The sequence below is a fragment of the Bidens hawaiensis genome, unplaced genomic scaffold (genome assembly GCF_021521415.1).
Source record: "Bidens hawaiensis isolate Kalapana, Puna unplaced genomic scaffold, B.hawaiensis_p1.1 tig00024980_1, whole genome shotgun sequence".
In the NCBI taxonomy this organism is placed as follows: domain Eukaryota; kingdom Viridiplantae; phylum Streptophyta; class Magnoliopsida; order Asterales; family Asteraceae; genus Bidens; species Bidens hawaiensis.
Genome location: NW_027493962.1, coordinates 227140 through 247767, shown reverse-complemented (window position 1 = coordinate 247767; position 20628 = coordinate 227140). Strand labels below are relative to the sequence as shown.

Here is a 20628-nt window from a genome sequence, read left to right as displayed (position 1 = left end):
TTTTACCCGGCGCGTTGCGCCTGGCAGGTCGGTAAAACTCGGACGGTGGTAAAACCGAAGTGTTATCGGTTTCAAGCGTTGAGGTGCTAAGTTGACGCTATTTCGGTTGGTTTTGGTTACGTGTTTTACTGTACTCAAACTAAAACCAAAAATAAAACAAAATTATAAAAATTGTGGTGGACCAATAGGTGACTTCGATTGGTAAAACTCGAGCATTGGTAAAACTCGACCGTTGTCGATCTCGTGTGTTATGGCCGTGAGTCTACGCAATTTTGGTTGGGATCTGTCACGTTCGTAGCGATACTGAAAAAAGTCGGCATTTGGTCTTTTTCGTTATGTACGTTAGGATACTGATGAGCCTACGAGAACTTGGTCGATTTCTGTCACGTTCGTTATGGTACCAAACTAAAACAAAACCAAAAAAATGGTTTGCGCCAATAAGATGCCGTCAAGTGGTCCAATGGGGGTACTTGCGGTTCCAAAACCCTTATTTATGTTAACATATTTAAAAAAACACAAAATAATAAAAGAAAAAAAAATCTGCTCAAATCAAAATGGAAAAAAAATCGTTGAAATTAAGATATTGAACTTGAGTGGATTGCCTCTTCCATTCAAATTCCTCCCAACCATCAACAAAGTTAACACTAACCAACTCATCAAGACATCACAATTCAAGACATCACAATTGTTTATCCATTAAAATAATATTTATAATCACAAAACAAAACTAATAAAAAAAAAAAATCTGACATCAAACTTCTTAACTATATAGATCACATATAATGTACCTAGTGTATTATTTTGATTTTTGTGTGTTATTTTTTTACAACATCAAAGACAACATAATCCAATAAACAACCTATTACAAGTTCTAAATGTATTACGTACTTATCTATTTGGACTTTGGCCGTAAAAGTTTCATTACTTTTTTTTTTAACGACCAACTAAGTAACGTCGGGTACTTCGTACGCGGCCTCCATTGGCAAAAGGTAGCCCGAGCCGGCCACTAGTCCGGACGGGCGGAGCCTCTAGCGGTCCACCTAATGAGGGATTCACCAGATAAAACCCGACCCCCACGCCCGCCAAATGGCACGACAGCGAGGAGCCGGTAAAACCGGGTGAGATCAGGACTCGAACCCTGACAAGTCAGGTCATCCCTCATATCTTCATGTTGGTTCCTTAAACTTTTGTTTTTTTTTTTTAACTTTTCTCACCAAAGTTTTACATATTTACCTGTTGGCCCTTCAATTTTGATAACATAAACTTCTGTCACAAACTTTAGCTTTTCAACTTAGGCCGCAAAATTTTAAACTTTTACTGTAAACTTTTAGACTTTCAATTTTAGCCACAAAAATTTTACATTTTTTACTGTAAACTTTTAGACTTTCAATTTTGGCTACAAAAATTTCACACTTTTACTGTAAAACTTTTAGACTTTCAACTTTGATCACAAAAGTTTTATAAACTATTAGATTTTCAACTTTTGTTACAAATTTACCACAATGAACCGAACAGATACCGACCGAGTTCTCCTTTTGCCACTGCCTCAATACACGATAGCTTTCGACCATTTAATGCATTTAACCCTCTCCGCTGCAACATAAAGATATAAATACTTGTTTTTTTATATAAATTTGTATCGTGATTTAATGTAATAAATATTTCATTAAAACATATGTGACATGTAAGGGTTATGCATAAGAATACAACAATCGTGTACTAACTACTAAGGTAGTATTTATTTGTTCCGATTGAGTAAAATTAGCAGAAATGGTCGTCGTGATAAACATTAAACAATCTCGCCTTTATAAGTCACAAATATATAAACTTAACATCAAAGTCAAACTGAAGTATAAACATGTTTCATGTTGCACATAAAAAGTGTAAAACACATCAAATTAGTTACCCACGTGCAATTTATTGTTTTTGTCTTCGGATACACTATTTTCTCAATGAAGAAACACTAAGTGACCCCGGCAGATTAAGGATAATCTTAGGGTTAAGTAGATGTTTCCCACGAGGGTTAGGTCCGGCAAAGATGGTTATTCTTCTCAACTTGCAAAACAGACACCGTGAGCTCGTCACTGAGAAGGGGGGGTTCCTCCTTGTGACCACCATCCAGCGTGAGAATCAGACTAGATTACTTTGAATATAAGTGTATATTAAGAGAAATAGCTAGAGACGATAAGATAATATCAGATGATCTGTCCTGATACCGTTCCAATGTGTTGGAGTATTTATAGCCGAAAGTAGGTTTCCAAGCAGGTACAGCCAGCTGTATAATATTCCTTTTCCACCAACTGTGGGCTACGTACGTGCCATGGTGGTGGTTGGTGGGTAGGCAGCGGCTGATAGTGACATGGCCGGCTGTGTACTATTCCTTTTCCACCAACTACAGGCTATGTACGTGCCACGATGAGGGTTGGTGGGTAGGCAGCGGCTGATAGTGACATTTTGTACTGGAGCATGCTCCTCCTCGTACTATTGTCGGTGAGCTGTCACCCTGTGATTGGTTCATGGGCTGCTTTGGTCAGATCTTGTCTATTTTGTCCATACCTTGGCAGGTATAGTACAAAAGATCTTCCAGAAGCATACGGACTGGCTCTTTTGGCGGGAATATTCCCGCCTTGCTCATTCCTTCTTCAGGTGACATTACTGAAGTATTAAGAGTTAGTGCCTTATGCGTGTAACTTTACTGTTAGTGCGGGTAGCCTTCCTTCTCAGCTTGTACCCATAGCTGCGGGAACAGGCAGGGTACTGTAACAAGGGAGGCTTTCCTGCGGGAACAGCTGGCTTACTGCGTGTAAGGTCTTCATCTCTCTGAGCATGGTGGGTCTTGCGGAACCAGTTAGTCTTTGCGCAGACGTACCCCATCAAGGTGTGTCTTGCGGGTCCAACTGGGCTTTGCGGGGACCTACCTCTTCACTCAATATACCCAATGTTTAACATGTAAATGGTTCTTTAAACTCGTACGTTGCGGCGGAAACACATTGAAACTCAGTTGGTATTAATTTGGTTCGTTATGTTACTGTCACTCCTGTAGTAAACGATGTGTGTAACATGTTTAGTTTAGCATTTCAAGAACACTCCGACTAAAACTCTACATTTTTGTAAATAATTTAGTTAAATAATGAACTCACTAAACAAGTTTGGTTCACTCACCATGGTAAACCGATGTGCGTAAATAAACAAAAACGACTTAAATAATTTTATATCGAAATGTTGATAAAAATATTCTCTGAACGCCCAAATTTACCAAAATTAATTTAAATTCTTATTATTTTTTAATCAAATTGTTAACTGAGGGCATGACTTGATTTGTTAGGTGAGTGAAATTCTCAACTTAGCAAAACTTGGTAAAGATATGAAAAGTTTCGCTTTCTACAAGTTTCGAACCCGTGTAGCAACTTTAGCAGGCGTGAGCCTTAACCACCAGACTAGCGATGAGCTTGGGACAGTAATTGTACCTGTACCAAAAATCAATAAAAACATGTACGAATACTCGTACCAAAATTTTCGGTATGGTATGGGTATTGGTATTATACCCGTTTTTGTACCACTTTGCATTTTTATTTCCAAGTCTTCGAAGATCTTGAAACCGGTACCAGAGTTACAAACAATCTAAATTAGTTCGAGTATCGGTACTTGCACTAGTACGTGACGGGTACCAAATTACAAGTACCAAATTGGTATCCGATTGTGTAACATCCCGAAATTTCAAAGTGATATTAATTATATTACTTACTAATAGAGGGAAAGTTTACTCGGGTTGTCACGAAATAAATAATAGAGTAGGAGTTGGTATGAGTCGGGCTAGTGTTGGATTAATGGAGACGGGTTAAATGAGAATGGGCCTTAGGTCCATGGGATTTCAGGGATATAAATATCCCCTAAACCCAAAAATATATTCATTTCCTTACTTTCTACACACACACTCCAAAAACACACACACCATCTACACCGCCGCCGGGCCGAGGAGAGGAACGGGCAGTTCCGAGAGAGAGAGAGAGCGATTAGTGTGTTAACAAGTTAAACGAGATCCAAACAAGCTCAAAAATGTATGATTCTTGATATTTGAAGTTTAAAGATCCAAGCTTTTTAGTGTATAAGCGACCGAAAATGGTCGGGAAGCGTAGTGGGTGATATTGAACCATAGCAAGGGTGTTAAAATCGCTCAAAATGCTGGACAGAAACCGAACAGCGGCTGATCTGGACAACTTCGCCTGCAACTGGGCAACTTCGCCTTCAAAGCGATGAACTTCGCCTGCAAGCTAAGTTCGCCTGATGAACTTCGCCTGCAAGCTAAGTTCGCCTGATGGCAACTTCGTTGTAAAGTTAAGTTCGCCTAACTGGTAACTTCGCCTGAGGCCAAGTTCGTCTGATGACAACTTCGCCTGAAGCCAAGTTCGCCTGATGGCAACTTCGCTGTAAAGCTAAGTTCGCCTAGCTGGTAACTTCGCCTAAGGCTAAGTTCGCCTAAGGTTAACTTCGCCTAGAGCTAAGTTCGCCCGAGGGTTAACTTCGCCTAAAGTCAAGTTCGTTTAGAAACTAAATTAAAAATCTAATGAAAAATGTGTTAAGACAGTTAATGGAAATAAAATTTTTCCAAGTTGACCTGGCAGCTCGACCCCAGCCAGGGGCTCTGCCCCTTGGACCCTGCTAGGGGCTGCCGCCCCTAGACCCCGCTGCCAGGGGCGCTGCCCCCGGACCCCCGTTCGTTGTGGGTAGTAGTTAAGACTGGAAAGATGATATGAGTAGTGATAGTTGTTTGATACGTGTACTTGTTATACAGTCAGCCGTGCACAGCTGAAGAAAGGGATTACGATTAACGGTGAACGTAACCGTGTTCAGGTGAGTTTCTAGCCCCATTCCTTGTTATGTTTTCGGGGCTGTGTGCATACTCGATGTGTTGTTAATACATTTATCCTAAGTGATAAGTGTATGTCATATGTGATATGTGTGATAGATATGAATGATTGTTTGTCGGTACGCGAACGATCTTCGGATATTGCGCGTACTGTCAGGTTAAAAATAAATGTACGAATATTATATATCGAAGATGTATGAATATTTCAAATGAATACTTGTCGGGGCGTGAACGATCTTCGGATATTGCACGTAACGACAAGGGGTATGGTTGTTAAATGAATGAGGTAAAGAATGCCTAGAGTGTTCTTATGTTATAATGTAAGTATGTGTATATAGGTACACGAATGGCATGTGAGTTCTACGTTCGACATAGTAAGTTAGGATGGCAAATCCCTCTAGCTTCTGTCGGACATAGACTCGGCTGGTAATGACGTAGTTAAGGACTGCGAGCCTTATACGTGAAGTAGATGATATATGTAAACGTAGATAAGGACTGCGAACCTTATACGTAATGTAGATAGGCGTCAGCATAGGAAAGGACTGTGAACCTTATACGTGCTGTATTTGTAGCATAGGGGAGGACTGCGAACCTCGTACGTGCTATGAATTAGGTTGCAACATAGGGAAGGACTGCGAACCTTGTACGTGTTGTGGATGTACTATGGTATAGGGAAGGACCACGATCCTTGTACGTACCATAAATGGTGAACATAGGTAAGGACTGCGAACCTTGTACGTGTTCACGACCTTGAGTACAGGTATAGACGGTGAACTATGAACGTACTCTCGGTAGACTGAGGTTAGTGATTGTAGATATGTATGTATGTATGGTAGCAAGTATGTATGTAGAACAGAAGGGTAACTAGTGAAGTATGGATATGTATCTACAGATATGTATGTATGTGTATGTATTGTATGGCGTTCGATTAACTAGAACTCACTCAGCGTAGCTGACTTTTAGTATGCACGCAGGTGAGCTGATTATAGAGTTAGCATGAGGATGACACACGGCATGGATTGAACGGCTGGCATCTGAAGAAAGAAGTAAAGATGTTTTAAATATAAAGTTTTGTGTTATGGTATCAAAGAAAAGAATTAATGTTTTGTAACAAATGATTGATGTTTATTATTCCGCGAAAAGTTTTAATAAACTCTGATTTGAAGAACTGTGTTTATGAGTAAATCCGACGCTAAAGTAGGGTCACCGGGTTCGGGGCCTTACAGATTGATACTATAGTATTGAAGAACTCTAATTAAGTCACCGTTTTAAGTGATTTGTTTGTTTGTTCGAGTCTTGGATGTTATATTATTTAATATTGAGGAAACGTTTGGGTTTGGATCTTGTTCAATAATAACATGATTGGAGAGTTTATTTTTTATATTAAATATGAAGGATCTCAATTAAACCCTCATATATTCCAAACATATACAAAATACTAAACGTACCCGTACTGTACCGTACGCATACGTGTACCGACTGTACATGTATCGAAACTCAACAAAATTGAGTACCAATACCCGTACCGTATAAGCTAAATCGGTACGGGTACACCCCTAGCTCACTAAATTCACATATCGTATTGTGCTCGTAATGTGTGGGTTTTACTAACCGAATACACGTTAATCTAACAAACGTAACCTAACCGACCCTACCGAATTAACTTTCGCAGCTCTATAAAATCCGTCACCGAATCCATGTAACCTCCATTCCAAACCCTAATTTAGACTCCGACGAAATTCGATCCCAACAATCGCCATGGATTTCGACGAGTACGAGTACCTGGAGAAGACCGTCGCCGCTCCTCCCAACGGCAACAACGACTCTCCGCTCAAATCCGATAAGACCGAGAAGGCTTACCGCCGTAAGGAAAGAGACACAGAAGCCGTCGAAGAAGACGAACGAATCGTTGAAGAAACTCGCAAATCTAAAAAATCCAGAGACGACGAAGACAACAACGGCCGCAGCAGACGTGACCGTGAGCGTGAGGATAAGAGGTCTGAGCGTCACAGAAGTAGCGGTAGAGATGATGAGGATAGAGATAGAGATAGAGATCGAAGGAGAAGCAGCAGAGACAGGGAGAGAGATAGGAGTTCCAGAGACAGAGAGAAGAGGGAGAGAGAAAGAGAGGAGAGGGAGAGGTCTAGAAGGAGCCGGAGTCACTCGAGGCTCGAGCGAGAGCGCGAGAAGGAGTTGCTTAGGGAACAGGAAAGGGAACTTGAAGCTAGGGAAAACACCAGGTGACCAAATGTTTGTTTATTTATTTATAATTTATAACTGATTCAGCTTTCATATTGCATATTTTTCAGTAGTGTTTTATGGATTTATATGCATAATTGCCTCACAGATTGATATATTGAGAGTTAAGGAGTCCTCCATTAGTAGTTAGTATGCCATTGCATCATATATATCTGTGCATTCAATGTTAGGGTTATAATGTTTATGCTCAGTTTATTGATGAATGAAAAATTGTTCAGTTTATAGAAAATAAGAGGTTGTTTAAAAACCATGGTTATTAAAACCATCGCTTCTTGCGCCTGGGCCCATTTTCCAGGTGCTTCTAATCGCTAGGCTCTCGCTTCTTGAAGTTGACGAAATCTCTATTGGGATTGATGACGGTGATGAACAATGATCATATGAACCTTTACTGTTTATTACTTTTTAAAATTTTAAACATGTTTTGAACGTTTTGTTATTCAAATTTTGGAATTGCATCTGAATCTTGTCTCTTTTAGAACTTCTGGTACTAATTAGATGATCTTAAATGTTAGTATATAATAATTTTTGCTTATTTTATATGAAGAATAGTATTATACTTTTCTAACACATAATATATTTTAACGTTTTTATTTAAGTGCACTTTTTTCTTCTTAGGCTCTCACTTTTTTTGCACTCAGGCCCTTGGTGAGGCCTGTGTGTCTAGCGCCTTTGATGACTATGGTAAAAACTATGTAGTTTAGCTAGTTAGCAATCCAATCCAAGTATGTAGCATCTAACTTGGGTTGAAATCGTAGATGGAGTATTTGCACATACTAATGACATTGCGGAAACCTCTTCATGGCTTCATTGAAGAAAGTGCTTTCCCACAATTTGAGTCTCATAAGGTCTGTCGGTTTTTCATATATATTTGGCATCCAAGATTAATGGCATTAAGGTTACTTGTAAGCTGAGATGTTAACAATTGATGTATTGTGTGTTTAGGTGGGCAATGCATATGGTGCTGTGTCTGCTTATAAAGTTTTGGTTCTCTACGAAGACATTATTGATATAACTCCATTATTAGTTCCTGGCTTTGAAATATGGATAAAAATATGCAATATGAATCTGTTAACACCATTGTTGTTTTTTTCACTGTGATTGATGTAAGTTGTTTACATTGCAGGAGATTGAAAGATAAGAAAGAATTGGCTGAACCTGAAGCTGATCCAGAAAGAGACCAAAGGACAGTTTTTGCTTACCAGGTAGATAAATTATATCTGATATGAACTATTTTACACTTTAAAATATTAATCATCCTGTAAACCTGTTGTCTGCAGATGCCACTGAAAGCAACCGAATGGGATGTTTATGAGTTTTTCTCAAAAGCAGGAAAGGTAACCACAATATCGAGATTAACTTGTTGGCATGTTTTTGTTTGTTTCTTGTTACACTGCAAATGTCATTATCAAGTTTCCACACTAGGTTTTACATGATTTATTGAATGGTAAATCTATATATTAACCAAGTTACATAATCCTCATAAATAACCATTGTAGGTTGCAATTCTAGCTCTATCACCTGATTGATTTTACACATTTTGATTACTTTTATTGAGATACGTCTCCTTCCTGTTGCAGTAAATGCTCCTCTGACTTCAGTTCAACTAGTATATTGACTTTACATCTGTTCCAACATTCTATTATAGTGGGGTGAGTGAATTTTTATGGACATGTTAGTTGATGATCTTGTGAGCACCCCTAAGTGTGTGGTAAAAATATATATACTGTGGTTGTCCATGATGGTATGTTATGAGTAGTGTTTTCTTGAACTATGTTATGATGTCCATTGTTTTTTTCTCGGCAGGTGAGAGATGTGCGTCTCATCATGGATAGGAATTCACGAAGGTCAAAAGGAGTTGGGTTAGTGCCTCTGTTTTACCTTTTTAGGCTATTATTATTATTATTATTATTTCATGCAGGTAAATCTGTGTGAAAAAAGCACGCCTGAAGTGCAGCAAAGCTAAGCAAACATCACTTCATCTAATTTATTAATGGAATGGTTTATTCAGTGTCTTAGTATATTTGTTTTTGTTTAAAACTCGAAAACTATTTTTTGCAAACGGGTGATCCTCACATAAGTGATTTGTGCACCTTCGTCTTTCGCCATTAGAGTGCCGCGGGCTTTCTGAAACACATCATAAGTTTTTAGAGCATCTGTATTCTGCAGTATGCCAATATATACACGGAAGGCAATTTATTTACTTTTTTGGTTTTGTAACTTTAGAGCTTAGGGTCTCTCTGGAAGCCACCTCTTTATCCCTTTGGATAGAGGTACGGTGTGCCTACATCCCACCCTCCCCAGACCCTACTCACAGCTTTGCTGTTGGTGGGACTTCACTAGGTATGATTGATTGATTGATTGATTGATAACTTTCTACAAAGTTTCTCTGTAGTCCCATAAGGCAATAATCATAATATTCTTTGAAGAAGTTATGTTTAATCTTTGTCCCTCTTATTCAGTTTGTGTGATTATTTAAAACTGCAGGTATATCGAATTTTATGATGCAATGTCTGTGCCAATGGCAATTGCTATGTCTGGTCAACTGCTTCTTGGACAGCCTGTAATGGTCAAACCTTCGGAGGCTGAAAAGAATCTTGTGCAGTCCAATGCTTCAACTGGTGGAGCAGGTGGTATTGCTGGACCTTATGGTGCAGTTGAGCGCAAGCTTTATGTTGGAAATTTGCATTTCAACATGACTGAACAGCAACTTAAAGAGGTGCAATTTTTAGCCCTTTCATTCGGTTAATATTTTTTGCTGTTATTTATGTATTTATTGTTGCCTATAGAATTTAATTCTTGAATATTTATTATGATATTTAGATTTTTGAATCCTTTGGCCCGGTAGAGCTGGTTCAATTGCCAACGGATCTTGAGACTGGACAATGTAAAGGTTTCGGGTTTGTTCAAGTGGGTGTTTCAGTTTTAAACTATTTTGTTTTTACTTACTGGCTTATGTTTATATTCAACAACATTAACACATAACCTTAACCTGTTCATTTGTTATTCAAGTTTTCACAACTGGAGCATGCAAAGGCAGCCGTTAGCCTGAATGGGAAACTTGAGATTGCTGGGCGGACAATTAAGGTGAAACTTTATGCTTATGTTGTCTTTCTTGACTGCTATATGTAAACATTCGACTTTTTGAGGTTTATACAAGCTTTGCATCTAATTTTCAATATCCGTGATACAATTTGTTGTCTGTTTTATGTAGGTATCTTCAGTTACTGACCACGTTGTGACACAAGACTCGGGAACTAAAGCATCAGATTTTGATGACGATGACGGTGGTTATCTGGTGAGTCCACTGTCTTTATGTGTGTGTATGTATATATATATATATATGTATGCATGCAAAGGATGTTAACTGTTTTTGTTTTGTTTTTGCAGGCTTTAAATGCTCAATCAAGAGTTCAGCTTATGGCGAAGTTAGATCGCAGTGGTATTGCTTCAGGGTAGGTTCAGGCTTTAGTGTTGTGTACTGTGCACTTAATTTAACAACTATATTGCATCTCAATGTTACATTTTTTTATATATATATGTTGATTATCCTTGCAGTCTACCTGGGACTCTTGGAGTTGGGGCACCTTTAGTGAACGGATCAGGTTCAATTCTAGCTGGTGGTTTACCGAGTACTGGTCTACCTGCAGTCCCTGTTCCAGGTTTAGCCCAAATGGTTCCAGTCACTGCTTTAGAGCCTATTGGGACCCCAAGCGAGTGTCTCCTTTTGAAGAATATGTTTGATCCTGCTACAGAGGTTTGTTTATAATCTTTGTTCTTGAATACAATATGTGACCATAGATTTGGCAAAAAGGGTGGGGCAGTTAATGGCTAAAGGTCGGCTGGATTGGTTGACCCAAAATTTTGTCTAAAATACACTTGAAGATACACTTGTGTACAAAGTTTATGTTTACTCATATTTATTTAAACTAGGGATGAGCTCGGTACCCGCCGCCGAAGGCAATAATTTGGGAAAATACCCATACCACACCGATCCCGAAACCTCAAAAAGTCGGTACCGGTACCTGATGTAATTTTCTCATCCCTAAATTTTAAACTAGATGAATTAAAACTCTACTTGTTCTTTTTAAGTAATTTTTCTTATTTGTTTCATTGGCTAGAGATGAAAGTCATGAAACATAAACCCAAAGCAACCCTTACCTTAGACGACACTCGATTTTATATTATTCCTCCATTTGATCCTGCTACAGAGGTTTGTTTATAATCTTTGTTCTTGAATACAATATGTGACCATAGATTTGGCAAAAAGGGTGGGGCAGTTAATGGCTAAAGGTCGGCTGGATTGGTTGACCCAAAATTTTGTCTAAAATACACTTGAAGATACACTTGTGTACAAAGTTTATGTTTACTCATATTTATTTAAACTAGGGATGAGCTCGGTACCCCGCCGCCGAAGGCAATAATTTGGGAAAATACCCATACCACACCGATCCCGAAACCTCAAAAAGTCGGTACCGGTACCTGATGTAATTTTCTCATCCCTAAATTTTAAACTAGATGAATTAAAACTCTACTTGTTCTTTTTAAGTAATTTTTCTTACTTGTTTCATTGGCTAGAGATGAAAGTCATGAAACATAAACCCAAAGCAACCCTTACCTTAGACGACACTCGATTTTATATTATTCCTCCATTTATTTAGTGCTGTACTCTTTATGTACTTTTTGCAGACTGAACCCGACTTTGATTTGGACATAAAAGAAGATGTTGGTGAAGAATGTTCTAAATTTGGAAGAGTGAAGCATATTTATGTTGACAAGTATGTGTGCTCTCATTATCTTGTTTTTTATGACCTTGTTTGTTACTTAGGGGGGTGTTTGGGTTAGCTTTTTAAATTTTGCTTATTTAACTTTTTGAAAAGCAAAAGCACTTTTGAAAAGCTTCATTTTGAACTTTGAAGCTTTTGGAGGAGTTTTGTTAAACACTTTTGCTTTACAAAACTCAAATAAGCAAGTTTGAAAAGCTTCTTATGTTGTTGGTCACCCAAACACCCCCTTATTATGTTGTTGGTCAAAAGTTAGCTTGTTATTATTTACTATTAATCTACATTTGACTAACAGGCAGAGTGCGGGTTATGTATATCTGCGGTTTGAAAGTGTTGAGGCGGCCTCACGAGCTCAACAGGGTATGCATAAGAGATGGTTTGCTGGCAAAATGATATCAGCCATTTTCTTGGTAAGTAACTCTATAATTTGTGTACGGTTATTTGTTTAATCAAAGGATCATAATATTCTGGTAAAGCTGATTGTGTTCAATTTTTAAAATCTTTGCGCTTACTTGCTAAGTCGAGTGTTGGTAGAATGGTCTGCTGACATCTTTTTGTTAATAGGATGCTAACTTGCATCTATCTTTTAGAAATTAAAACCCAAACAATCTGCTAAAAGTTTGATTTTTGATCATAGTCTTATGAGAAGCTAGCCTCTTAATGTGTGCTGCAAAATAATATGTTCGTATATTTAACGTTAACCGTACAAATGAATTAACACGAACACGCAAACCAACATATTTTTTTTGTTTGTGTTCATTTATCAAGGACATGAAGTTGTTTGTGTTTGTTACTATGCTAATTTTGATTTTGTAATCAGTTCTGACATTAACTTATTGGTATGAATTTCAGCAACCGTACGAGTATGATGCCAAGTTTAAAGGCGTAGTTTGAAGATGTTGATCAGATAAATTGAGCTGCAATCTCATTACCAGCTATCTTGTTTTTAGTTTTTTCATTGTATGAAATTTATGGTATAACATCTAATGTTGATGCATTTTATGTTTAAGGTTTAATATTTAATTAGATGAAATCTTTTGATTATTTGAATTATTTTTGTTGACGTTCAACTCTCTTACCAGCGTTGTTCACAAGCCAAACCGAGCCAAATCAGAGTTGGCTAATGATACTTTGTTCGCATATAAACCAAGCTGAGCAGGCTTGTTTACGACCTAGTCAGTTCTTAGTAATCTAGTTTTTAAGCTCTTTATTTATAAGTTATTTGAACTGATGAAAGTATGCCAGAAATAGCTCTCCAGTTTCTGGCTTAAAACTTTTGCTTCCATAGAGTCGTCCCCAGTCCCCACGTAAAAGACCACTAGCAATTCATATAATACTGATAAAAATTATTCGTCAGAAGTAGACGTGCACAAATCGGGTTTAACTGGAAAACCCGAACCGGTTCGAAACCGGTTTTTTCACACCGGGTTGTAAAATGGAACCGGTTCCAATCAAGAACCGGTTCGGTTTCCGACCCGAACCGATGCCCAGATATGCTAACTTTTAAGAACCGGGTAGGGTATGAACCGGAACCGGTTTTTACGTAGAAACCGGTTCCACCGGTTTTTTTTGAAATTTAAATATTATAGCCGTTAGGAACTGGTTCCAACGGCTATATAGCCGTTAGGAACCGGTTCCAACGGCTATATAGCCGTTAGGAACCGGTTCCAACGGCTATATAGCCGTTAGGAACCGTTGGAACCGGTTTTTTAACTACAAATAGGTTATTTTCTTACTATAAATAGCAAGGTTTGTTTGTGTACTTGTTAAACCAATTCCAAAACTATAAAACATACTCCAAACCACAATTAACCTTAAACCGACAACAAATGGCAACTAATGATGACGTTGTTATGGTGATCGAAACAACAAGATGCCCCGATGTTTGGGTTCATTACGATTTGTGTCTCATGACCGACTCACATGAGTTGGCACGTTGCAAATATTGCTCGAAGTTTCTTAAAGCAGGGTCCAACTCGACATTACGAAAACATACGAATAAGTATTGTCGAGAGAAAAGAAGGTTGGAAGCTAAAAAAACGGAAGTGGGAGAGTCGTCCGGCTCTACAACCCAAAAATAAGTATTCCCGGATTAAAACGACGGACTTTGTTTTTTATGTTTTAGTTATTATGTTTAGTATCGTTTATGTTTTAATAATGTTTGTAATAGTTATTTTTTAAATAAATAAAATGTTCGTCGTTATTAAAAAAGTAACAAAAATTAATCATGAGTAACAAATACATCTTTAGTTTAGAAGGCCACCAGCCAAATGCTTAGTTGAGACCGTTATTTATCAATAGACTATAGTTGGGAGTATTTAAAACCAATTTTCCTATGATAAAACAAAACATTATGGATAATGTTTAGTATTTGAATTTTTAAAGTTATATATAACAATCATTTAACTTTCTCCACTTAAGATATGTTTAATTAATGGGGGTATTTAAGTGGCGTATTCTTTCTTGGTTTGATAATTGATGGAAATATTCGTGAACATGATAAAAAGGTCACAAAAGCTTTTATGTATTAAATGATGAATGATGAATGATGAATTGTATTGCATATTAGCATCTCACACTAAAAATGAATATAAAAAAAAGGATTGATTGAAGAGGGTTGGGTTTTTCAGTCTCATCCAAATAATATAATTCTAAAATTTACATTAATTTATTTCCTTATTTTTTGTTTTATTGTCTTTTGTGTTTGATTTTTTTAACGATTTCCTTGTATTTGGAGACACCCTATATAAGAATATGTTTAGATTAAATTTACATAAAGCTGTTTTTAAATATAAATTATAAGAGATCATCGACTAATTATTTACATAAAGCTGTTTTTAAAAATAAATTATAAGAGATCATCAACTAATTATATAAATTATCTAATCACATGTAATAACAATTTAAAATTACAATCAATCAAAATTTCAATACATGTTTTGTAGATATAAAGGCATTAGATATAGTGATTGTAACAATGTAACTCCACTGTCACAAAACGATTATGTCCGACTGGTGTTATTACATGATTACATGTAGTTAAAGATAGTCCAAAAACGAAAATCATATCGTGCAATCTCGATTAACGCATTAACTATCCGTAGGTAACCGTTACATAAAAAACTTTCATAGTTTTATAAACGTTGGGCCTTTTCTTTCTTAAGAAAATATTGACTGAGTGTTGATTTTCTTTCTGTTTGCAGTTCTTGTCTCCTTTTAGTTGGTTCACATATGAACTTATAAGTGTAACCAGTTGCCTTTTTTCCTTATCCTTTTAGTGACACTGACAATAATGTTACCAAGCAAACTCAGACAACTAGATCTTCTCAAGTTTTGAATTTCCTTTGTTAAAAGTTGATAAGGTTTGCTAGATGATTTAACAAGATAAAGTTAAAGAAACAGAATTTGGTATACCTCTTTTGTGAACATATTGGTCTAGGTTTTTTTATATTATTCAAACTATATCAATATTTTACTCACTCTAAATAACTTATCTTATTAATTCATAAAGGGTTCGTTCACATATGGCTTAAGAGTTAAGACAGAACATGTATTAGTGAAAATGAGTTCGAGACATAAAAAACCCATTATAAAAAATATCACCTTAGTTTGGTGAAAGAATGGCCAGACTAAAATGAGCTCAGATGAAAATAAGTCATTTAAGAAAGAAATAAAATATTAACATAAATTCACCGGATTTAATTATTTTTATGATGGCTAGTAGCAACGAGTATTAATCAGATGTCGGCTGGCAAAAGAGACCGCAACAAACAATGGTCGTGACAAAAAAACAATGTTAGATGTTGGTGGCAACTCCCGATAGATGGTGGCAACTTACAACAAAAAATGACCGTGAGTGTTAGTTTAGCTAGTCGAACTAAGCAATATTACTAAGTGTTTTTAGTGTGATTCATTTTAACATATTTTCTTCATTTATTTATATGGGATAGTTTAATTTTATTTGACCCATAACTCACAACTACATCTACATATTCTAAAAAAGTAAATTAATTGTTGACACATGTTATTTTGTGGTTAACCATCACAATTTTTTTCCATTCAAAACTAATATATGTCATAGATCAATAATTATTAACTTTTCTATTACACTTCATTTATATTATATCTACAACATGATTAAATTATTCACTATTCTTTAAACTCTATTTAAATTATATTTATACATTTTTATAAAAATAAATATTTACATATTATATTACTATACAGGGTTAAATTAAAATACAAAAGGAGATAAAATGAGAAGTGTGAGAAGGATTTGTGACCACACAAAAAACACCTTAAAAATAAATTAAAAAAATAATAAAAAATCGTAACTTAAAATATTAATAAAAACGAAAAAAAATAAAAACTAAAATGTTTCCGTCATTATTCGCATTCAAAAAAAAAATTGACTAAAAGACACAATGACGAAAATGAACAAAAGACACAATTATAACTAAAAAAAGACACAATTGATCGCAAAAATATAACACAATGCCGAACAAAATATAGCACAATGTTGAGTAATATAACACAATATAAAGAGAAAAGAAATGTTAAGGAAAAAAATACACAATCAATGATGAAAACAAACACAAAACACAATGATAAACAAAAAGACACAACGACTTTTTTCATTTACCACTGTGTTTTTTATATGAGAATGAGAAATACGGTGGAAACATATTTTTGTGTTTACTTTTTTCGTTATTTTATTAAATTTTGAGTTATGATATTTTTATTTATTTATAAAAACATTGAGAGGTTTTATTGTATGGCTACAAATCTTTTTTATCCTTTTCATTTTTGTTCCCCTTTATAGAATAACTTGACCAATACTATACATTGTTAGAATATATTTCTCAATATACTTTGTGAAATCCAAAAATCAAAAACAAGTCGTGTTTGTTAACTATTGAAAATAATATAACTTTTAATGTTAGGCCCTTCCCTTTTGGGCTGGTTGTGGGCGAGGAGGGATTCGAACCCCCAACACCGTGGTTCGTAGCCACGTGCTCTAATCCTCTGAGCTACAGGCCCCACTGCATCTCCGCTGGATCTGTTCCCGGAAGTACCCTAAAAAAAGGAACCTTTGCTCTCCCCAGCCATTTCGGGTTAAGAAGATGTCAAAGCGCCTTTATCTCTATTTATCTCTACTTTATCTCTATAAGAACGACGCGTTCCGGGGTGTGAAGTGGGAGAGAAGGGATGTCATAATTGGGGTTTTGAATAAGACGACCTTTTTATTATTATTTTTTTTTTCATATTGAAAAAGTATGAAGTTGAAAAAGTATGAAGAACGGGAGGTGTGAAGTTTTTTATCATCCTGGCGTCGAGCTATTTTTCCGCAGGACCTCCCCTACAGTATCGTCACCGCAGTAGAGTTTAACCACCAAGTTCGGGATGGGTTGGTGTGGTTCCTCTACGCCTAGGACACCAGAATATCGAACCATGAACGAAGAAAGGTATGAGATAAAATAGTCATTGCGAGGCCCCAATTCTTGACTTGGGGGGGGGGGGGGGGGGCACCAAAGGACTCTGCCCTTCCATCCCTTGGATAGATAGAGAGGGAGGGCAGAGCTTTTGGTTTTTCATGTTGTCAAAGAATTGAACAATGAAAACAGATGGCGAGTGCCCGATCGAATTGATCGGGTCATGTAGGAACAAGGTTCAAGTCTACCGGTCTGTTAGGATGCCTCAGCTGCATACATCACTGCACTTCCATTTGACACCTATCGTCATTATATATTATAATATGTATATTGTTGAAGATTGTAAATAGATAAAAAAAACCTCTAATATGCTTTCAATTTAAGAAGTAATATTTTTAATCATTAAATTATAAATACATCCTTAAAAGTAGATTCATTTTTTAAAAATAAATCCATTTATTTATATGTTGTTTTTGTACAACGTCATATAAATTTACAAATTATAAATCCATCTATTTATTTTTTCAGTTTATTTAATAAACTATACATATATGTGTTAAATTGTAATGATATTATATACAAATCATTTTAAAATATAATAAAGTTTATCAAATTTAGTTTTTTGAATTTTTTTTTATCAGGGATTGCTTCGGATTTTTTGCGGAACATAAATTTGATTGTTACGGGTTAAAAGTTGGTAAATAGATCGTCTGTTACAAATTAACTACATTTTGCTCAATTTTTTTACGAGTAAAAATTGGGTAATCTGAATATTTTAAAAAATTTAAGAATGCAAATAGATTTATCATCAAAATTTAACGTGTCCAAAGTTTTGACTTGAAAATGTAAAACAAATGAAAGTTAGAATTTTAAATGTGCCTGAGTTTCGAATTTATTTTAAGGACATTTTTGGAAACAATCAAAAGATTCTGGATTTTGCACATTGAATATTTTTCCTATGACTATTAAAATTTAAGAAAAAATGACAAACATTCCCACATGCCACCTCCAGGTCGGCATTAACTTTTCTTTGAATAGTGATCCTAATGTTGTATATGAAGCATGACGTATAAAATTATGCTCAAATGAAGCAAAATATTCACAAAATTAAACGGGTTAATCTGTTTTTTCAATTGGCAAGTCGAGAAGCCCCTCAATCTTATCAAAATATTTTTTATGGTCTAGCTCAAAACTATTATTATATGAGAAGCATTCTCCGAAATTGGTTCATAACCAAATTTCTTTAAATTAACCATATATGATACTGATAATAAATTTTCAATTGATGGAGTTTTCTTAACTATGTTTTTACGCACATAATTTTTTTTATTAAGTTTTTTTTTCTTAATAAAGCCATTTTGTGATATAAATAAAATCAACAATTTATGTATAACGATACAAACATAGATATAATACATTTTTCATACACATTACTTTATTTATACTTTAATTATTTATATCATCCCGGCTCTAGTTTATAATATTCCCCCAATTATTCGCTAATTCAGTAATTTGATATATGAGGGGGAATGGGGATTGATAAAATAAACATAAACATTATGTTTGTATTCCATATTTTAAGGAAAAAATTGCCAAAATGATTCAAATGAGGAGAGAGAGAAAAAAAAAATCATAATTATGTCCACATTCTCAAAACAACCCACAAAATATGTAATAAGGCGACACATTGGTAAAATAAACGACGAGATTTTTATACCAATCAAAAGATGACATTTGGAAAGAATCTGACTTACCCGACGAGATTTTTAAAAAACTCAAGGTTTCCGTCCAAATTTTGTAGTTAAGTCACTTTTTAAAAAACAGTATTTCCAGATGGTTTTTTTATGTTTCTTGTCTGGTCCGTTCATATTTTTTTTTTTGAAAAAAGAGCTTTCTGAATCTCGTCTTTCAGGACGCATTTAGATTGAATTTCGTCTTCCAAGTTCATAATTCTCAAGTTTATAAAAAAAGCCTGCTACCATATCAGAACCAAACTGATTTCTCAATATGCAACACAATACATATATATGATAGGTACATTTCCATGTAATACACTTTTTATTACACAGTTTTATCTACTTTTTAAAAGATCAATAGTTGGCCTTATGTTTATTTTGGATTTTCAGTAAAAAAAGGTTAAAAACACCACTATTGTAAGCTTAAATCTCTCTCTCTCTCTCTCTCTCTCTCTCTCTCATCATGTAAGCCAAACCTCATATCTCTCTCTCTCTCGAATATACATACATATACACGTACTTCCCCATACTTGTGATACATATCTTTACAAACAGTAAGTTTAGTCCCCCAAAAAAAAAGTTTCAGAGAGAGATGGAGGTGGTACTTCATCATGTTTGATAAGTTTTGGAGACACCACCGACTTAAATAGCAGCAGTAATAACAATAATAATAATAACATTGGATCACTTGAGAAGATATAGATAAGAAAATAAAAATAGAATTTGAACTTGTCAGATAAAGAAACTTTAGAATATGAATTTGAAAGTTGAAATTTAATCTAAATGTGTCTTGAAAAGTGAGATTCAGAAAGCTATTTTTTCAAGAAAAAATAAATATGAACGAACCAGACAAAATACATAAAAAAACCGTCTGAATAGACTATTTTTTAAAAAGTGACTTAACTACAAAATTTGGACGGAAACCTCGAAATTTTTAAAAATCTCATCGGGTAAGTCAGATTCTTTCCACATGTCATTTTTTGATTGGTTTAAAAATCTCGTCGTTTATTTTACTAATGCGTCACCTCACTACATATTTTATGGGTTATTTTTAGAATGTGTACAAAATTAAAATTAGTATTTTTTTTTTCTCTCACCTCCTTTGATATTTTGGGAATTTTCCCATATTTTAAACATAACATAACACGTGGGCCCAATTAACCCCTCAAATCCGATCTTCTTCTTCTTCTCCAATGGAGTAATCGTCTTCTTCTTCAGACGAATCAGCGGATCCTGCATCACATCACTCATAACTAACACTTTCTTCAACTGTATATATTATTATTATTATTATTATTATTAACATCACTCACTTTCACTCTACTATTTATCTATCTAGGGTTCTTATCTTACAAACCACCACATACATGCCAAACCTTTCATCCTACGGTACCACTCACCACTAACTTCCACGATTCATTTATTTCTATAATTTTGTGTTTATTATCTTCCCTTATCATATTATTATTAATTCATTGAGGATGATAAACAAACATTAGATAACACTGTATTTAGCCTTTAAACATTTATAATAATAATAATAATAACAAACA

The 20628-nt window shown here is 35.4% G+C and overlaps 1 protein-coding gene across 4 annotated transcripts; it reads left to right on the top strand.

Moving 5' to 3' along the window:
- Window positions 1–6564: 6564 nt before the first annotated feature.
- On the top strand, window positions 6565–12951 carry LOC143570411 (uncharacterized). 4 transcript variants are annotated; one of them, XM_077056070.1, is made up of 14 exons: window positions 6948–7107; window positions 7882–7971; window positions 8250–8328; window positions 8404–8460; window positions 8930–8985; window positions 9611–9842; window positions 9947–10033; window positions 10136–10210; window positions 10338–10421; window positions 10514–10578; window positions 10682–10880; window positions 11813–11901; window positions 12203–12317; window positions 12760–12951. In XM_077056070.1, exons 2-14 carry the CDS (start codon window positions 7925–7927, stop codon window positions 12799–12801), a joined length of 1227 nt encoding a protein of 408 aa, XP_076912185.1. In that variant the 5' UTR covers window positions 6948–7107; window positions 7882–7924; the 3' UTR covers window positions 12802–12951. The 4 variants fall into 4 exon arrangements, with proteins under 4 accessions (XP_076912183.1, XP_076912182.1, XP_076912185.1 ...); XM_077056068.1 differs by lacking the exon at window positions 7882–7971 and having other exon boundaries at window positions 6565–7107; window positions 8253–8328; XM_077056067.1 differs by lacking the exon at window positions 7882–7971 and having other exon boundaries at window positions 6565–7107.
- The last annotated feature ends 7677 nt before the right edge of the window (window positions 12952–20628 follow it).